We start from the raw sequence: 21,444 nt of genomic DNA, 5'->3' as shown, positions 1-21,444 counted from the left end.
GGGAAACACTGTTTTTTATTACTTTACTATATGCTTGAATCAATGGAAATCATCCCAAACTACAGGAATTTGACTCAATAGCAAATTTCTCTTCATTTACACACAGCTGTTTTACCTGTGTTGACAATTTTCCTGATGAAAAATGTTGCCCCTTGTGGAGTTAGAGCCTCTTTCCATTTTGCCAGCATTTCAGAAATAAATGGTGTGCTAGTGCAAAGTTACTTTTCAGTGAACCATGCATTTGCCAAAGTTGCAAGTGCTCCCACTACATCATGGCTGTTAAAATGAAGTTTTAAGGCAAGTGGTGCCTGAGGTTTACAGCGGACTGGAGAGGGAAGAAAACAGAATGAGAAGACTGGTGGGAAAAACTAAAAACAAGTCTATCGTTGTTTGGGAACAAAGATTTTAATTTAAAATGGCTGACATACTTAATTAAATTTAAAGTTGGAGTTGCCTGCCATAAAATGCTATCTCTCCATCCCTTCATGGGGTTTTTAACGTCATAATTTAAGCTTTGTCAAATTGGTTTTAAGGCAGATTTATGGATGTTATGGAGTCCTGGTGTGGTGCTGTGTGATAATGCACTGGACTGAAAGCTCGGTTTGAATTGCAAGGTAGGTGGTTCAAACTCAACCAGTTGCTCTTTGGAAAAACCTGCTACTGGACCAACTTGATGGCATATAAAAACAGCAACATAGATGGCTGAATTTAGGCTGTTGGTTTGTTTATTGTAGACTGTTCAAAAGAATGGAAATTTTTCTAATTGCCCTTTCTTTTGAGGTGCCTGTAAGTGGACTCAAACCTCCTATGAGTCTTTCAATTAGTGACCAATCACAAACACTGAGCTCTGGTTGTGAATCATAATCAATGTTCATACCACACTTTTTAATTTTTGTTCTAGTATTAGACATTCTCTAGAAATCGCTATTGTTGTTAAGTGCTGTTGATTTGGTTCTGACTCATAGTGACCCTCTATAGTGTTTCAGAAGCTATCAATCTTCACGTGAGCAGAGAACCTCGTCTTTCTCCTGTGGAGCAAGCTAGTGGGCTCGAACTACTAATCTTGAGGTTCACTGTGGTTCACTGGAACCACTGCAGTCTCCTTCTTTACACATTGTTGTTGTTGTTAAGTTCCATCTGGGGGAAAATGTGTAAACAGGGTCCTTAGCAGGAAAAAAAATGGTGAAAAAAAAGGATAGAAAACACAGTTCTCCGTTGGCATATTCTTTGGAACTTGCTACTTCTAAAACTAATGATAGTTTAGAAATTGGAAACTTCAGTCAGCCACAGAGATAATAACCGCCTTTGTTAGGCATGGTAGACGTATTGGTGGTGGTGGTGACGATTGTGTGCAGCTGAGTTGGTTCTGACTCATAATGACCCTCTATAGGGTTTCCAAGACTGCAAATCTTTATGGGAGCAGAAAGCCTGATCTTTTCCCCACAGAGCAGTTGGCAGATTCGAACTGCTGACCTTATGACTAGCAGCCCAACTCATAATTCACTATGCGGCCAGGGCTCCTTAGGATGGAAGTATTAGGAATAGAGGTACAGCAGTTATTCTAAATGTTTGTTAATGTCAATGGACAAAATATAAGTATTTTATTGCAGCTAGCTCCAGAGTTGGGAATAACATATATATGTATATATATTTCATTTATAAGGAACTCTAGTAGCATATTGGTTATAAATCGGGCTGCTAACCTCAGGGTCAGCAGTTCGAAACCACCAGCTGTTTCAAAGGAGAAAGACGAGGCTTTCTGCTCCCCTAAAGATTTACAGCCTTGGAAACCCTGTACAGGGTCACAATGAGTCAGACCTGACTTCACAGCATATAACAACAACAACAACATATTACATTTATATATATATATATAATATATGTTCATATTTATATACATAAATATATACTATGTCAAAAAAGTTTGCTCTCACTACAATACATGCTGTTGTATTGTTAAGTGCCATCAAGTCAGTTCCTACTCGTAGCGATCCTGTATAGGGTCTCCAAGGAGTGGCTGGTGGGTTTCAACCACCGACTTTCAGGTTATCAATCCAGCACTTATCCTATCATTGTTTAAAAAAGAATGACCAATTCTAGCCCATTTATTTCAAGCAATATTTGACCTAACACAGTAACAGAGACTTAATCTATGATCAGCTAAAAGTTAGGATGCTGCTAAGTCCCTTTAAAGGAGCTTTGGTAGCGTAGTGGTTTTGAGTCGGACTGCTAACTTCAAGATCAGCAGTTTGAAACTACCAGTTGTTCCATGGGAGAAAGATGAGGCTTTCTGCTCCCATAAAGATTTATAGCCTCAGAAACCCTATGCAGGGCTGCTATGAGTCAGAACTGATTCCACAGCACACCACCACTACCAAGTGCCTTTGAGTCGGTTCAACTCATAGCGACCCTGTATAGGGTTTCCGAGGAGTGGCTGGTAGATTTGAACTGCCAAGCATGTGGTTAGTACTTCAGTGCTTATCCTACAACACCACACTGGGACATGCTGAAATACATTATTAAATCTTTTTGGAAGGCTTTTTGTTGTTGTTGGTTTTGCTATTATTATGCTGAATTAAAAGTTAAAGAAAATCTCTTTCGTGTTTTGAGAATTACGTCCACTTTTAAACTGTGATATCAGCATTTGTCCAAAGGCAGTTGTGTTTTTCAAAAAGTATTGTACAGTCAAGGTATAAACACACACACACACAGAAAATTTGATTAAAAAGAAAACATGAATCTGAGCTGTATATTTAAAACAAAGAAAGTAGCGGTTCCCAAGGTAAATGAAAAAGAGCTTATCTGATTTTTGTCTTAAGCAGGGAAGGTTTGAAAGCTAACCGGTTTGTGATTTCAAAGTCATGAACGCATTGGTGGAATGCTGACAGATGCAGTGATTATTTTATAGTAGCATAGAATTTAAAAAAAATAGGAACTTCCACAATATTATTTCATCCAAAGCATAATAAATATAGAGAATAGGGTCACTGGAGTTGATGATTTAAACAAACACTGTAGTTCAAGAGGCACCTAACATTCTGAGGGAAAGGTTGACAAATGGCCTAAATCTGCTGATGTTTTAAACATAGCCCTTCTTTATGATGAACATGAAGATAAACCAAGGAAGGCCAGCTTTGCATTTTTCGTTTGGGTCAAAGGAAGTCACTGAGATATAATTTCATGTCCTACTTTGAAAATTGTACCTTTAGTATTATCATGATTTCGGCATTGTTTTTGATGGATTATACTGGAAAGAAAGTTAGTGCTGTGTTAGAGCAGCCAGTTGTATAAGAAAGTGATGTGGCCCTTTCTCCTACCTCCCAGAAGTCCGCAGTAGGCAAAAGTGTGAGTGTGGAGCAGATACTAACTACTAGTAGTGTTCAAACTCATCAGCCGCTCCTCGGAACCCCTATCCAGGGTCACTATGCATCAGAACCGACTCAACGGCACTTACAATGACAACAGATGGTTACACGACTAGACTACACAACACATTTTTTGAGAAGGGACTGTGATTTTCGTCATTCAAAGGGATATTGGTAAAGAAGAAAAGATTTGGTCCAGAGATGGGAGGAGGCATACTCCACATTTTTCAACACGATCCAAGAGTCAGTCCAGAGGGGTGCAGACTTTGCTCAAAAATCCTTAAATTTGCTTCCGTTTCTGTACACGTGAGTTTCTTTGCTATGTTGTTCCCCCCACACACACACACACACACTCTACCCCCTGTTAATGCTTGATCCAGAAGGGTTTCACAAATTGCTTCATTTCATGTAGAGTTCATCCCTTTTGATAAAGGGAGATACCAATACTTCATACAGAAACAGATAGAAAAGTGTGTGCTATTGAGCCTTCTTTGGTTCCTGAAGACCCTATATGTGCTAGAGTCAAACTGCTCCATAGGGTTTTCAGTGACTGAATTTTCCAAAGTAGATTACCAAAACTGTCTTCTTCTCCTTTTTTTTTTTTTCTCTATTAAATATTGAAAAATATTTAATCTAACAGATTTTTCTTCTGAGGAACTTCTGAATGGACTCAAACTTCCAGTTTTTCAGTTAACAGTCCCTCACAGAAATGGTTAGCACCACCCAGGGCTCAGCACTAACTAGTAATTATATATCGGGCCTCAGCTGATGCTGGAGGGTGCCATGTGGAGATAGAACTGAGACCACCTATGTCAACATGATTTCATTGTGTATTCCAGGAAAACTTTGCCCAGGGAAGATCAGGCCCTGAATCACAAATGAACTTCACTACTGACTTCAGGAAATTCATACAATCAATCTCTCAGAGGAAAAAAACCTGATCACCTGTGCAAACAACTTGCTTATTAAAACAATAGTTTATTTATAACCTTAAGACCCTCATTTCACTGTGTCTTCCAGTCCTAAATCACACAATTAACCTGATCCCAATTAGATCCTTGCTTTGAGAAGTCTGCTTTAAACCACTTGAGCCCAGACACCAAAGTCCAATAAATGTTCCAGTGCTGACGTACGTCCTTCATCCTTCTGAGATGCTGCTAAGACCCTGCCATGGTGGTGTGCCCCCTGACTTCAGTGAGCTCAAATAAAGCTACTTTTGCTTGATTGGCAATTAACTAAGTGGTGCTATTTTGAACAACAAACCTGATTAAACTGTGGGTTTGATCTTGTCAATTTATGTCTTATTTGTGTGGCTAATTGGAGCAGCAACAGTCTTTGCTCTGTGCCCGAGCTCCTCTCTGGTATGAGGTTGGGCTTCTAGGGAGTCGTGATTCCCAGAAATTTCAGGAGTGGAATGCCTTTTTGATTGCATTTTCATTGCTTCCCATTGTATTGAAAGTGTAAGGAGGAATCCTGAAGCCTGACTTCTCTGGCTACCGGGGAGAAGTCTGGCTCTTTATGACTTTCCAATTCAGGAACCCCTGTTTGCTAAGCATTCTACAACACCTGTTTATGAGTGCCTATAAAACAAAAACAGGCAACCCGAATACAACAGGAGGCAGAGAGAGAGATTCTGCTCAGACCAAAATGGTAGCAGAGCTAATGAGTAACAGATGCAAAGTCAAGGATTAAACTGGGGTAGATTGGTGGTTCTGACTCCCAGGTTTCTACCTGGCTAGGCAGAAGAACAGCCGATTCTCCCTGATTCTCTTTCAGCACCAGCCTAACTCCACAAGTCCATTATTCCTTGAGCAGAGTTTTTCATTAAACACAATATTAGTTCAGCCTAATTGTCTAGATTTGGCTTTTGGCAGAAGACTATACTGTAGGTTGGGAGAGAAAGGGAAACCTGTCTTCTAGCTTTTCCAGGGAGCTTTTGGGTGGTCGCACTCAGGAGCTAATTAAAAGGTTTGGAAGTTTGAGTCCACCCGGAGCTTCCTTGAAAGAAAGGTCTGGTAATCTACTTACTAAAAATCAGTCACTGAAAACCCTATGGGACACAGTTCTGCTTTGACACATTGAGTTCACTTGACAACAACTTGTTATCTTCTTCAGAAGTTGTAGTACAGGTTGTTGTTTTGTTTTTAAAAAAATCTCCTTGAGTTGAGGAGCCCTGGTGGTTCTGGAGGATAAGCACTGGACTACTAACCACAAGGTCGATAGTTCAAACCTACCAACAGCTCAGTGGGAGAAAGATAAAGCTATTCCTCCCATAAAGATTTGTTGTTGTTGTTAAGTGCCATCGAGTTGGTTCTGATCCTGTACAGGATTTCCGAGGCTGTAAATCTTTACAGAAACAGACAGTCTCATCTTTCTCCCATGGAACAGCTGGTAGTTTCGAACTGCTGACCTTGAGATTAGCAACCTGACTCATAACCACTATACTACCAGAGCCTTTGAAATGCTACACAGGCTCTTGTGATCTTGAACGGTTGACCATTCCCTGGTAAGCAGACCTCATCAGTGTTGTTGTCCTCCCCATAAAACTATCCACTGCCTGGCTGAAAATTGAAACTGGGTTAAGTTCAGTTCCAGACCTAAAGGGTAAGGAAGGGTCTTAGTCTCATGGTACTATCAGACTCTACCTGACCAGTAAACCTGTTTTATTACTATTTTTAAATGATTTTGCATTTTGTTCCATGTTTTCTTCTACTTTATTGAAGATTTTCCAATGCTATCTCTTTCAGAGCAGTTGGTAGTTGTAGCTGGGTACTGTTCACATGGTCCATTAGTTCATTGTACTAATTCTTTATGTTGTTATGAAGTGCCGTCAAGTCATTTCCGACCTATAGCGACCCTTTATAGCGTTTCCGAGGAGCAACTGGGGAGCTTGAACCACCGACCTTGCTGTTTAAATGACTGTGCAGCCCAGCGCATTAACTCACAATGCCATACCAGGATTCCAGTTATTTATAAGCACCTTCAAGCTTTATCTTCTTTCCTTCAGTCAAGGAGAGACCAATATTTACACCTTATATGGCCAGTCATGAGCTTTAAAAAATCCTAGTTGCTACTCACCAAAGGAAGATGTAGAACTTTGTCTCTGTGGACTACGTTATGCCAGTTGACCTGAGTGTCCCCTTTGACTAGGATTCTGAGTCTGCAGACCCAGAGACTCATTCCCTTAAAGTATTTGGTTATGTCTAAGAAGTTTTCATAGCTCTGCCCTCTTTATATGCCACCCCATTCATGGATATGTTTGCAGCAAAGGTAAATTTGTTAAGTGCCGTTGAGTCGAGTCTTACTCATGGTGGTAGTGGTTCAAGTTGGTTCTGACTCATAGAGACCTTGTCTAGGATTTCCAAGGAGTGCCTGGTGGGTTTGAACTGCTGACTTTGTGGCTTGCAGTCCAGTGCTGATCCTACAATGCCAGTCTTTGGTATATATTCTAGAAAAATAAGAGCCACAACAAGAATACAATGTATGCACATCCAGGTTTATCGCAGCTCTGAGGGTTGCTTTGAGTTGGAACCTACTCCACAGCACTTGGCAACAACAATGACTAATGATTGGTAGCATTTCTTCGTATGTCTGTTGGCTGCCTGAATGTCTTCTTTGATGAAGTGTGTGTTCACGTCCTCTGTCCATTTTTTTAACTGGATTATTTGTCTTTTTCTTGTTAAGGGCAGGAGTGTTTTTAAAGGTCTGTCCACAGGTTTTCCTTGAAGGAAACATACGTTTTCATGGAAACATAGACAAATAGTTTGAACTTTGAAGCTCTAGAGAGACCATATGCTCTCCTGGTTCTTGGTTGGGATGTCATTGATATTTAGAGTTTAAAGTTACCTGATTTATAAAATAAAATTACAGGGTGCACAGTTAAATTAAAATTTTAAATAAGCAATGAATGATTTTTTTGTAAAGAATGTCCTGACCTGCCTAGAACATGTTGTTTTTGTTGTTAGTTTCTGTCGAGTCTGTTTTGAGTTACAGAGACTCTGTGTGCAACAAAACACTGCCCAGTGCTGCTCCATCCTCACAATCATTGGTGCTTGAGCCCCTTGTGACAGCCACTGCTTCCATCCATGCCTTTGAGAGTCTTTCTTCTTTTCACTGACCTTCTGCTTTACCAAGCATGACGTCCTTCTCTCCTGATGACAAGCCCAAAGTATATGAGATGAGATCTTCCCATCATTGCCCCTAAGGAGCATTCTTGTTGTACTTCTAAGACAGATGTGTTCATTTTTCTGGCAGTCCTTGGGATATTGAATATTCTTCACCAACACCATAATTCAAGACCATCAAGTCTTTTTCAGTCTTCCTTATTTATTGCCAGTTTTTGCATGAGACGATTGAAAATACCCTGGCTTGAGTGAGGCGTACCTTAGTCCTCCAAGTGATATCTTTGCTTTTAACACCTTAAAGAGGTCTTTTTACAGCAGATTTACCCTATGCAATATGTCATTTGTTTTCTGGACTGCTGCTTCCATGAGCATTGATTGTGTATTCAAGTAAAATGAAATCCTTGACAGCTTCAGTCTTTTCTCTATTAATCATGATGTTCAGCTGTGAAGGATTTTATTTTCTTCATATTGAGGTGTAATTCACATTGAGGAGTCCTGGTGTGGCGCTGTGGGTTAATGCACTGGACTGCAAAGTCGGTGTGAAATACAAGGTTGGCAGTTCAAGCTCACGAGCTGCCCCTTAGAAACCCTATACAGGGTCTCTATAGGTTGGAACTGACTCAACGACACTCAACAACAACAACAATCCATACTGAAGGCTGTATTCTTTCATCTTTATCAGTAAATGCTTCAAGTCCTGTTCACTTTCAGCAAGCAAGATTGTGTCATCTGTATATTGCATGTTGCTAATGACTCTTTTTGCCATCCTCATTTTTTTATATAGTCAACTTCTTAGTTTATTTGTTTGTTTTACCAATTAAGTATGGTGAGTTTAAAGTGTTGAAGAGAAAAGATGTCAGCTTGAGGACTAAGGTGCGCCTGACCCAAGCCATGGTATTTTCAATAACCTGATATGCATGTTAAAGCTGGACAGTGAATAAGGAAGACCGTAGAAGAATTGATGCTTTTGAGTTATGGTGTTGGAGGAGAATATTGAAAGTGCCATGGGCTGTCCATAGAACCAACAGATCCGTGTTGGAAGAAGTACAGCCAGAGTGCTCCTTGGAGGCCAGGAAAGCCAAACTTTATCTCTCATACTTCGAACATATTGTCAGGAGGGACCAGTTGCTGGAGAAGGATATCATGTTTGGTAAGGTGGAGGGTCAAAGAAAAAGAAGAAGACCCCCAGCGAGATGGATTGGCCAAGTGGCAGGATCATTGGACTCAAGTGTGGCAACAATTGTGAGGTTGGCCCAGGATTGGGCAGTGTTTTGTTCTGTTGTGCATAAGGTCGTTATGAGTCAATACCAACTCGATGGCACCTAACAACAATAAAAGTATGGTGAGAGGATACAACTCTGATGCATACCTTTCTGGATTGAAACCACATAGCCTCCCTTGTTCTGTTTGAAGCACTGTTTCTTGGTCTATGTACAAGTTCTGCTTAAGCACAATAGAGTGTTCTGGAATTCTCATTCTTTGAAATGTTATCCATAATTTGTTATGATCTACACCGTTGAATGCCTTTGCATAGTCAATGAAACTTTCTGGTATTTCCTGCTTTCAGCCAACATCCATCTGATGTCAGCGTTATTTGTCGATAATCTGAAATTCAAATTTGAGTGTGTGCCCTGTGTTTTATCTGGCAACTCTCCTAGGGGGTCCATGAAAGCATGCATGAACTAAAAGCCAGGCTTTCTTACTTGTAGAGCTAGAGTTTTTGGAGCATTCTAGAAGCATGTTAATGCTTACTAACTTGGTTTATTAAATTACCTGTGTGATACAAAGCAATATCAGGTTGGTGAGAAATGAGAAGGAAGGTATTGTTACATAGAAGCAGAAGTTTTCTGTGGGAAAGGCAAGTGTGTGATTGGGTCTTTGGAGTTCAGACTTTCGGGAGGGGAGTAGAGACGTGCCCCGCACAGATCTTAAGTGCAGTGATTGAAAACAATATTCCGCTGTCACAACTTATTTAAAAATGCGTCTCTGTATAATTCTTTCCAGGCTCATACTCTGTGAAACTCAGTCAGAGAATATATTCGATGACACCAGACTGATTGTAGCCAAATGTTAATCTTACCGTTCACGATACTTTATTGCTGTTATGTTATCTTTATACTGCTGAACAATGAAATGTAATGAAACTTCTAATACACAGTAGTCAAAATCATTGAATTACAAGGTCTGGGAAGCCCATGTTCATCTTGAAAGTATTTTTCAATATCTTTCATGCTTCTCTTAAATCCACTCATTTATCTTATATCAAGTAACTAAGAGCTCTACATTCACACTCTGAGGGGAAAAAAACCTCTCAACTTCTGGGGAAATATGTTGGTGTAGTTATTGTTTTCAGTATCATACATCATGTTCATATTACTACAGAAAGGAACCCTTTTCCCTTAGGAAAGCAAATGTCCCTAGAGGCTAGTATGTAGACATACAGCGAATGACAACAGCGCCCTCCACTGTTTGTTGATGAAAACACGTACGCTTTTGTGATGCTGGGCCAGCCGGATGACAGTTTAAGGAGGCTGTTGGAAACACAGGTGTTAGGATATTAGAGGATAAGTAAGTGATTGGAATTGTGCCATTTATTTGAAAAATAGCAAGAATGATGAAAGGAATATCCACAGACTCTGGATTATAATTAAGAACGAAACATTAAATCATCTGAAATGAGTATTTCATTATGATGTCATTGTAAAAAATGTAAAGCCTTTTAGTGTGATTATATTTTCCCCTCTCCTTTACGTTGGAATCGATTCTGACAGAAGAAAATGAGAATCAGATGCAGTTACTTAGAAAATCCTTTTCAACAGCTTACAAGGAAGCTGCCTTGGTGTGGTAACTTGGGAACGAAAGGCTTTGTGAGTTTTAACTTGCTTTGGGGAGGGACGGACCCAGCACCTAATGACATGTTTTTAAGTGAGGTGAAAGCACCTGCTTTTTTCCACAGGGAGAACACCAGGCCAGCAGCGCCCATCTAGGGAATATGACACTCACCAACTAATTTCTCTCTAGAGTTCCTGTCTCACCTCAGAAAGTCCTGGTGCTAGATCTGGGAAGACTTTTAAACATCATTTTGTTCAACCTTCTTCATTCTTTGTTAGATAAGTCTGAGGTGACTTGTTTAAAGTCACAGAGCCTCCCTTCGCTCAAATTTAGGTTTCTGCTCCTGCGTTTTCAGAGAGCTTGTGAAATAATGAACATTTGAAACGACTTAATATTCTCCTTCTTTTTATTGTGAATTGGGTGAAGGCTTACAGAACAGACGATCGGTTTCCCATTCAACAATTGCTACACATTTTGTTTCATCTCATTGATTACATTTCCCACAATGCAACATGACTGATGTTCCTGGCTATGTTTCTGTTTTCTATCCTTCCTTCTTCCCTAACACTTCCGAGCTGTGTTCTTGGGTAGATGCTGCTCTTTTGATCACAAATGGTTGGTAATTCTAAGGGTACTTAGCTTTCTAGTGTTATCGGTCCTTTTATACGCCTGTCTATTGTTTGAAAACTTAGTCCTGGGAACAAACTCATTTCCAGACCTGAAGAGTAAGTCTACCAGTTCCTATCAGTTGAGTAAGACTGATCTTTTTTTATGATTTTGAGTTTTGCTCCACATTTCTCTCTCACGCTATCCAGGACATTCTAATATTATCCCTTTCAGAGCAGTTGGTAGTGATAGCTGGGCATCATCTAGTTTCTCTGATCTCAGGGCTGTGAAGATTGATGCTTATTTGGTCCTTCAGTCCAGAGAACTACTTGTTTCTATGTGTTTTCTATTTTCTTCACTCTTCCTGTCTCTGGACAAGGGATGACTATTAGTTAGCCCTCATATGTCTGTTCATGAGCCATTAAGACCCTGGTTGCTGTTCACCAAAGTAGAACACTGTCATTGAGAACTATGTTATGTTTGTTGACCTTGGTGTCTCCTGAACCTGTATGATCCTGAGCCCCTGGGATCAGCAACTCATTTCCTTAAGGTGTTTGGCTCCATACAATAAGCACTGGACTGTGAGCCACAATGTTGATGGTTCTAGCCCACCAGCTACTCCTTGGGAGAAAGATGAGACTTTCTGCTTTTGTGAAAATTTAAGGCCTCGGAAACCCTATACAGGGTCTCCATGAGTCGGAACCGACTTGATAGCACTTAACAACAACAAGTTTTCATAACTTTGCCCACTGTATGCTCCACCCCATTCATAGATATTTTTGCAGCAAAGGTAAACAAAGGCCCAGGTACAAAAGCCTTCTCTCCAATCTATATGCATTCGTGGTGTGCTCCTAGGATCCCTCTCACATCCATTCAGCCTGTGTGTCTGTCCACACATCTAATCTTTTTAAAATTTATTTTTTTATTATGAATTGAGTGAAAGTTTACAGGGCAGATCATCAGTTTTACATTCAACAAATCATACACTTTGTTTCATTACAATGATTATAATCCCTTCCATGTACCATAAATTAACAGTATTTCACTCTGTTCATTTTAGCTCTTTGTTTAAATCATTGTTACTGAAGACTTAGTATTCGTAAATAGCTAACACAATTATAACAATACTGTGTAATTTATATATAAATATTTTATTTCAACTAACTTCAGTGCTGGAGCCTGGGTGGCACGGGCAGTTTGTGATTGGTTTCTAACCCAAAGGTTGGTAGTTCGAACCCACCCAGTGACTTGTGACAAAAAGAGCTTCTGTAAGGATCACAGCCAAGAACCCCTATGGAACAATTCTTGTCTGTAACTTGTCATTCACCATGAGCAGGGGCATACTAGGCAACAGCAAACAACTGCAAACCTCAGTGTCACTAAGAATTTATTTTTAAGCACTTTAATTTTGGTGACAAAATTAATTTAAAAACTGATATTTCATAGAGGGTCAATTATCTTGGAGGAAGTTGAGAGTGTACTAAGTTACCTGACTTCTTGTTGTTGTTGTTGTTAGGTAGCTATCAAGTCAGCACCAACTCATAGCGACCCTATGCACAATGATACAAGACAGTACCTGGTCCTGGGCCAGCCTCACAATCATGGCTACACCAAGCCCATTGCTCCTGCCACTGTGCCAATCCATCCCATTGTGGGGTCCTTCTTGTTTTCTCCAACCCTGAGTTAGATTAGTAAAACACTTCATTTTATTGCTTTTTAGAGTTTGTATTTATGGAACTGTATGAAGTCACACCCACACAGATGAATGGTTAGTTTTGGTCTGTTGGTGAATTATTCTTCCATAACACTAGTGTGTGATGTGGAGGCAAACCATTATACTCAAGGCAGGTCTTCAAAAGTTTGAAGTTCTTTATTGACTCATATAAATACTGTTGAACGAAGTAATTTTGTGGCCAATTAGTATGCTTAACAGAATGGAACAATATTTTAATATAATTATGCAATAACAGACAGAAGCTAATCATATCTCAGACACTTAATTTTCTTTCATAGACCAATGAATGCTACTGAGTATTTAAATTGAATTCTTTTAAGACTAAGTTTATAAAATTGAAGGACTCGGTGAAATTAAAAACAAAAACTTGAATGTTGTTGTTGTTCGGTGCCATTGAGTCGGTACCGACTCACAGCGACCTTATGCACAGCAGAACGAAAAACTTGAATGAACTCTCTTAAAAGGTAAAATTCTTTAACACATCCTCCAAATTTGAGCCATGTAGTCAAATGTTTCTAATACATAGTACTAAGTATAGCTAAAGGAGATGACTGAGTGTGAATGATAGTCTGTTAGGAACCCTGGTGGAGCTTTGGGGGCAGTATTAAACCCACCAGCCACTCAGCTAGCAAAAGGGGAGGGTGTGTGCTCCTATAAAGATGTACAGTTTCAGAAATTCTAGGGAACGGCCCGACTGTCTGTGGCATTTCTATAAGTCAGAACTGACCGTAGGGCAGTAGGCTTAGTTTGGGATTTTGGTAGCTTGTCATAGAAACCTAGTTTGGGAATCTAGTTACAAACTGGTTGCAAAACTACCCCCCTGCCTGCACACTATTGCGTTTATTTTGTCATTGCTATTACTGTGAGATCCCTGGTCAGCACAAATGGGTAATAGCTGCTGTTTAAAAGGTGAGAGATTTGAGTATATTCAGAGGCATCTTGCAAGGAAAGTCTGCTGATTGGCTTCTGGGAAACCCGCCATTGAAAACCTGATGGAGCACAGTTCTGCTCGTGCACACAAGACTTACCATGAATTGGAATGAACTCAGTAGCAGTTGAAAACACAAACAAAGAAAAATACTGTGAAAAGTAGCTGAAGGGCAATTTCATCTCTCGTTTTTTAACAGGTGCTAAATTGACTTCTTCTGTGACCAGTTTCCATAAAGCTCATCTAGCAGTTCAAGTTTTATTAAGACTCTTGACAAAAACAGCTGTTAGAATTGCACAGGAATATAATAAAAACTACAAGGTCAGAAACAGAGTCTGTAAAAGCAAAGTTCACAGCGGTCAAGCATCCTTGGGCTGCCAAGCTATCATGATCTCTACAGTGCGGGCCCCAAGTGGGCAGAGAGCAGAGCACCTCACCTGGACCTAAGCTCTAAGGCTTGATTCATCTGCCATGACCTAGCCCACAACTGAGTTCATGTCTGGGCAGCATGCCAAATCAAGAACAGCAAAAGCCAGAGAAGCGTGGTGGTTCTAAAGGGTGAGGAACCAATGAAGCAAGTTAATTTTATGTTAGTTTGATTATTATGCAGGAAAAAAAAGATCTCCAACATGTACTCATTTACTAAAAAGAAAATAGAAAAAGTTAATTCAACCTGACTTTCTATATTAGCGTTGTTGTTGTTAAGTGCCGTCAAGTTGGTTCTGACTCATAGCGACTGTATATTAGCATTGTTGTTGTTAAGTGCTGTCGAGTCAGTTCGGACCCATAGTGACCCTGTATAGGGTTTCCAAGGAGCTGCTGGTGAGCTTGAACCACCAACCTTGCAGTTCAAATGGCTTTGCAGTCTGACGCATTAACCCACAGTGCCACACCAGGACTCTGTATATTAGTATTGTTGTTGTTGTTGTTAAGTGCCATCGAGTCAATTCTGACCCATAGTGACCCTGTACAGGGTTTCCAAGGAGCAGCTGGTGAGTTTGAACCACCGACCTTGCAGTTCAAACGGCTTTGCAGTCTGGCGCATTAACCCAGAGCACCACACCAGGACTCCATATATTAGCATTAAGGGGTATAAATTAGAGTTAGCAGAAATTTCTGAGATACACTTGAATATGTTAGGGACATATTGAAGTATTATTGAAGATTTGAAATACAAAGACATGGTTTAATGTTGAGAATCCATTGTTGTTGAGTTTCTCTAACTTGGGGACATTTTGATATATGCTTCATACACTACTAAAATTACACCTAGACATTTCAAGCTAAAAATAGGAACAATCACTGATGTTGCTTTCCACATAGAAATTTAATAATCAGCAAACTAAAAGTCAGAAAATATATTTTGGTGATTTTGACTGAAATCACAAAATAGACCATTTGAAGATGTTGGTGATAGAAGAAAAGGCGTCAAACACTCATTCCCTAATACCTTGAAACCCAGCGTAAAGAAGAGAACCTCCCAGAGGCTCTAGAAGCACAGAACCCAAAGTCCCATCTCTGAAGTAGCATGCAGAGTGACATGGCCAAGATTGGCAAGTGGTGACAAACAGACAATCATTATTGGAGATCTTGGACAAGTGACTTTCTTCATCTGAGCAATGGGACATGCAACCTGTGTGTTATCTTAGGAGGGTATGAGCCCACTGAAAGGAACCCTAAATCTGCAGAAATATGAAATAACAGTCACTCAAATCTTCCCATTGCACAGCTCTGGGTGCCCACTTACATCATATCCACAGGAATGCAACCGCTCCAACCCCAATACAATGTGAGTGTTGCCACCTCAGTTACATAATGCTGGTGACTCTGCTACCATCCATAAATTCAGCAAACGATGAGAGCTGATGAGCCAGCCACTGTGACAAGCAATAGAAACACAGAGATGAAAGATGTAGCCCTTCTCCTCAAGGAGTTCAGAGTTGAAGGGAGGCAGACAAGCACAATGCGTTCTGTGTTTTCAGTAGGGCACAGGTGAAGACCAACAAACCCAGACTTGGAGGAGCTTTAACAGGCTCCAAGGTGAGGCATATTGCACCGAGACCTGGAGGGAAGGTGGCAGTCAGCCAGCAGGAAGAAGAAGGGTTTTCTAGACGCTCTTATGCCATCAGGAAGGAGAAGAAGGGCTTTCTGAGAGGCTCCTTTCTTTCTATCTTGGTGGGCACAATACAAACTCAGGCAGGGCCAGTGGTGTGATGGCGAGAGGGGGTTACAAAGAGAGATGGTGGGAGAGGAGGCTGCGGTATCAGAGACTAAACTGCGGTATCAAGCCTCTGGCATGATGGTGGTTGGCTCAGGTTAAGGTGGAAGTCTTGCCTACACTACATGAGGAAGCCTGCCTTGTGTTAGGGCACCATCTGCTCCCTCTCCAGCCGTTGACTCTTGTTTAAGGGTTAGTGTGTGGTTTAATTGTCCAAGTTCAGCAAGAGGGTCACACATGGAGTATATGTGCTAGTTTATGGCCTTGGGCCCCCACTCATCTGTCAGTTAGACCTGCTTTGGCCACTTGATTATTTCTATCATCCTGGAAGTGATGCCATTCATATTTCAAATAGCAGCAGGGTCATCCATTGTAGAAAGGTTTCAGCAGAGCTTTCAGGCTAAGAAAGAAAAGGTTCTGGTGATCAACTTCTGAAGATTAGCCAGTGAAAATCCTATAAATCACAACAGAATATTGTCCTAGATAGTGTTGGAAGATGAGCAATCTAGGTGGAAAGGCACTCCAATTACACAGTGGTCATAAAAATAGAATCAGAATACCAACAACGGTGATGGTGCTGAAGCTGGTGCTGTGCTGGACAAGGTTGGTTTTGTTTTTGCATGGAGTCGCCATGAGTCAGGTCTAACTTGCTGGCAACCAACAACACCAACATGTTCTTGGGAGAGGGGCAGAGTAGAAACTTTCATTCCAGATGCTACAAGACAGGAAGACTAGGGAACAAGTGTATTCAGAATCTTTCAGTGTTGACAGAATGGAGTCTTGGCCAACTCAGGCTCACACAGACGGTATTGGCTGTTCCCTCTGAGAGGCAGGTCCCATGCAGCTTTGATGGCGACCAGAAACCACATTTGGGACTAGATGTCAGGGCATTTAACATGGACACTGATGATTTGTTCCCCCCAGCAACACATTGTTGGGGAACATCCGTGTGAATTTGGGGGATGACCCTCAGCTTTTGAAAAGCAGGTAAATGGACGTGGTTCCTTGTTCCCTATGCCATGTCCTTGCTGCACACTACAGTGGAGGCACTCGAACAGTGAGGGTAGGTGGGGGGAGAGGAGGCTGTCATGTGTCTGCACACAGACCTAGGCCTGTTCAGTTGGATTTTCTCAAAGAGGCCCCTTCTTTCCTGAGGGTATATAAAGTTCCCCATGGTGAATTAATCATTTCCCATCCTTGGAGGCTACTTTTCAAAGTAAATATTCCAATCATCTCTTCACTCCTGGGCAAAGTACTAAGCCCTGTGAGCTGCCCGGGCTCCCAGCCACACATGTGTCGGCCGCCCACATTCCGGAGCTCAAACACCATCCCTTCAATCATGGGGACATGCTGCCTTTAAACCTTCATCTCCTAACTTTTTCATGAAGGGGAAGAGAGTGCAGACTGTTTCAAATTAAGTCAGGGTGTGGGAACCTCGTCCTGCAACAAAATGACAGAGCCTCAAAGCGGGGAGCATTGCAAAGGAGCCATTCCTATTTCCCAGCTGAGTCTGAGAGTGAACTTGGCATTCTGGAGAGAGGAGTCAAGTTTCATTAATAGGGACAAGGTCACTCCATTCTCAGAGTGGCTTCTCAGTCCAGTTTGTGACCACAGTCCTGTCTGTGAGACAGACCCAACACAACAGGGCCTAAGGAGGACAAGGACAGAACCATTCCACAGGGTCATGTCAGCGCAACCAAGGTTTTGTGCTGCTTCTTCTTCATTCATAACTTTGATTGTGGAAAATTCTCAAGACACACAAAAGGAAATCACCAGGTACCTATCACCCAGTCTCAACAGTGACCCTTCTTGTTTCATTATCACTTGTACCCACTTTCCCTTGTGCACTACTATACTGAAGAAAAGCGCAGCCATCAACACATTTAATATATAAAGATTTCAGATCATAACTCTGAAAGATAAAGACACTTAAAAATGTATAAATCCATGCTAACTGGTCAAAAAGATTTACGGTTCTAGAGCCAGTCATCATTCACATCTCAAATGGTCTCTTTAGCTAGATAGCTAGGTGAGTAGATCAATAGATGGATGGATAGATAGATGACTAGATATACAGATAGATAGGCTGACAGACAGGTGGGTAGGTTGATGGGTTGAAAGATCGATCAATAGATAGATTGATTGATAGATAGATGAGTGAGTGGATGGGTTGATGGATGGCTAGATAGGCATATAGACAGGTAGATAGATAGATTAGATAGATAGATAGATAGATAGATAGATAGATAGATAGATAGATAGATAGATAGATAGATAGATAGATAGAGATAGACAAGTAGGTGCTGTGGGTTAATACACGGACTGCAAAGTTGGTTTGAACCACAGGGTTGGCAGTTGAAGCTCACCATCCACTCCTCAAAAACGCTATACTGCCTTGTAACCAACTCAATGGCACTTAACAACAATAATATATACATATTGGATAGATGGATGGATAGATAGGTAGATGGATGGCTAGATAGGTAGATAGATAGATAGATAAATTAGATAGATAGGTAGATTGTGGTTAAGTGCTCTCAAGTTGGTTCTGACCCATAGCAACCCTGTATAGGGTTTCTAGGACTGGCTGGTGAGCTTGAACCACCAACTTTGCTGTTCAAACCGACTTTTCAGTCCAGTGCATTAACCCACATCAAAGAGCACAGCCTTTGGTATGGATTACATCTCAATGTAAGTAAAACAAAATTCCTCACCACTGGACCAATAAACAACATTCTTATCAATGGAAAAAAGATTGAAGTTGTCAAGGACTTCATTCTTCTTGGATCAACTATCAACACTCATGGAAGCAGTAGTCAAGAGATCAGACGACGTATTGCACTGGGCAAATCTGCTGCACAGGAACTTTTTAAAGTGTTGAAGAGCAGAGATGTCAGCTTGAGGACTAGGGTGCGCCTGACCCAGGCCATTGTGTTTTCAATAGCCTCATATGGATGCGAAAGCTGGACAGTGGAAATGTCATAGTACTGAAGATTCTTCTTTCGGTGAAAGACGATGGATTTTGCTTTAACTTTCCTGTCCTTAATGTCCACTTTGTTACCACACAAGACAATGGGGATGTTTTCACATACTCGAACCAGATCCCTATGCCAGTTAGGCACATTCTTATAAGTAACTCTTGAGGTTACATCAAACATTATAATGGCACACTGGGCTTGGATATAATAGCCATCTCTAAGCCCCCCAAATTTCTCCTGACCAGCCGTGTCCCACACATTGAATTTAATCGGTCCTCTGTTAGTGTGGAACACAAGGGGATGGACCTCAACTCCCAAGGTGGCTACATACTTCTCAAATTCACCAGTCAGATGACGTTTCACAAATGTCGTTTTTCCAGTACCGCCATCACCCACCAATACGAGTTTGAACTGCACTTGGGGTTCTCCTTGGGCGGCCATCGCGATGGTTCTTCCAGAAGCGTCTCCGGGCCGCGACTGACTGAGAGATGGAAAGATGACTGTATGTTGTTCTTGATGTTATCCCACAACTCTTCTGATCTTCGGTCTTTAGTGTTTAATGTATCAAATCTATTCTTCAGATGATCTCTGAATTCAGGTGGGATATATTCAAGGTCATATTTTGGCTCTTGTGGACTTGTTTTCATTTTCTTCAACTTCAGTTTGAATTTGCATATGAGCCATTGACAGTCTGTTCCACAGTCTACCCCTGTCCTTGTTTTCACTGATGATATGGAGCTCTTCCATTGTCTCTTTTCTTTTAATCTGTAGGCCCCATCCCCCTCTCTCTTTATTCCCAAGAATTTTATTGTTGAAGAAATGCTGTTGTTCATCTTATAGTTTCCCAGAACCTCACTTTGATTCATTGCACTACAACGATGCAACATATTTCACTGTTAAATTCATAGTTGAACCAGCCAACTTTTGCTAAGTTTAAAGATACCTGAAAGTTCAACCCCCCTAGTGTAGGAATGCTGGCCTTGAAGAAAGCTCAATCTAGAACAGGAGCAGTGAGTGTTGGGTTCAGGGAGGTGTACCACATCACAACAGAGACCCTGTGGTTGGCTATCAGGAATTGGCGACACTACTTCCCAGAGGATTTGGGAGTGTGGGACAGTGTGGGTGGAATGTTAACTTCATATCACTTGGGATTTTTACTGAAAAAATATATATGTATTATATGTGAAAACAAAATAAGTTTAATAATGTAGACAGAGAATCAAAGCATTTGGCAAATAGCAGTTACACAGTTAGAGACAGGGATGTTGTAAGTGTCGATACAATGCCACTGAGAAGCACTAAACACAAGAGAGGGTGAACGGCTGCTCAGGTTGGAGGAAAATGTGGGTAGTCTTTGGACCTTGAACATGAACTCTTCTTCCGCCAGACAAGGGGACAAATTATTCCTTGAACATATATTATGTTTCTTTGCATTTAGGGTCCTGGTCTTCATCTTTCATTGGAGTTTGGATGTAATTATAAGTTAATACATGGAGGCAGAAAGATAGAAACGAAAAAAAAACTATCAGCACTGTTGGACCAGTAGCCACAAGGACTTTTAAAATAGCTACACATTAAAATAGGTAGGTTCCCTGTCAATGTCAGGCTCAGCTCCAGATCTCAGGATAAAGAGACCACACAGGATGCCACCAGGCTCCTCTAGAGATGGAGAATTCAGAAAAGGCAGCAACTTGCCTTCCTGTATTCCTTTCTCAAAAGGAACCAAGTATAAAAGCACCCCCATTCTTTGGGGAGAATTGAGTGAAGCTTTAACAGTCCTCCCACATGTTCCTCTTTAGAGAAATGTGGAAATTCCATTCCCTTTAGGAAAACCTAACAAGTGAGGAGTAGAGGTTGCCCTTAGACTTAGCCTCGATGCTTCTTTTGACTAAGAAGAAATGTCCTCTCCTATTCTAGGGCTTTAAGGGGAAACAGTATTTAAAATAACTCATCTGAATCACCCCCTGGTTACTTAGGGTTAGCTTAGAAGTGCATGGCCTTGCCTATGTGCAGTCTCTGCCCTTAACATCCTGGCATCTGCCAGAGGAGATGGCGCACAGACCTCCAGGTAAATGACTAGTGTATGTGAACATCAAGAATGAGATACGAAAGAAACAGGAAGCTAGCAGAGAGTCATTTATTTAGGTTTTGTATGTAATTCATCTTCAAACGTAAGTCCAGATACTCTCTGTTGCATGTGGACAATGAGACCTTGTGTGTGTGTTTAAGGTTGTGTGCAAACTTGATTGAGTCATGATGATGCTTAGTGGTTTGGCAGTTATGAGGTAGGTAGTTGTTGTTAAGTGCCGTTGAGTTGTTCTGCTTCGTAGCAACCCTGTGCAGGGTTTCCGAGTAGTAGCTGGTGGGTTTGAACTGACAACTTTGTAGTTCACAGTCTAGTGCTGATCTTACAGTGCCACACCAGGAGTCCATGATGTAGTTTAGCAGTTATGTAATGACAGTGTTTCCCGTGTTATGATCTGATACAATGTAATCACTTCCATGATGAGGTCTGCTATGAATAATTCATCAGTTGAAAGGGAATTTGCTCAGATATTTGATGGGCATCCAATATTTATGGACATTCTGAGAAGCTCTCTTTGTTTTTCACTTTGTTTTTTGCTCTGGATCCTGCCTTTCTGACTCATCATCATCTGA

General features: G+C 41.0%; 1 protein-coding gene across 1 annotated transcript; it reads right to left on the bottom strand.

The window, feature by feature from the left end:
• Positions 1–14,066: 14,066 nt before the first annotated feature.
• On the bottom strand, positions 14,067–19,227 carry LOC102822491 (GTP-binding nuclear protein Ran-like). The gene is made up of 2 exons (XM_006870580.1): positions 18,778–19,227; positions 14,067–14,141 (listed from the first exon to the last, which is right to left on the bottom strand). Exons 1-2 carry the CDS (start codon positions 19,225–19,227, stop codon positions 14,067–14,069), a joined length of 525 nt encoding a protein of 174 aa, XP_006870642.1.
• Between the last annotated feature and the right edge of the window lie 2,217 nt (positions 19,228–21,444).

This window comes from Chrysochloris asiatica, unplaced genomic scaffold (assembly GCF_000296735.1).
Source record: "Chrysochloris asiatica unplaced genomic scaffold, ChrAsi1.0 scaffold00144, whole genome shotgun sequence".
In the NCBI taxonomy this organism is placed as follows: Eukaryota; Metazoa; Chordata; class Mammalia; order Afrosoricida; family Chrysochloridae; genus Chrysochloris; species Chrysochloris asiatica.
The sequence above is the reverse complement of the archived record's forward strand: the minus strand, read 5'-3'. Positions and strand labels throughout refer to the sequence as shown.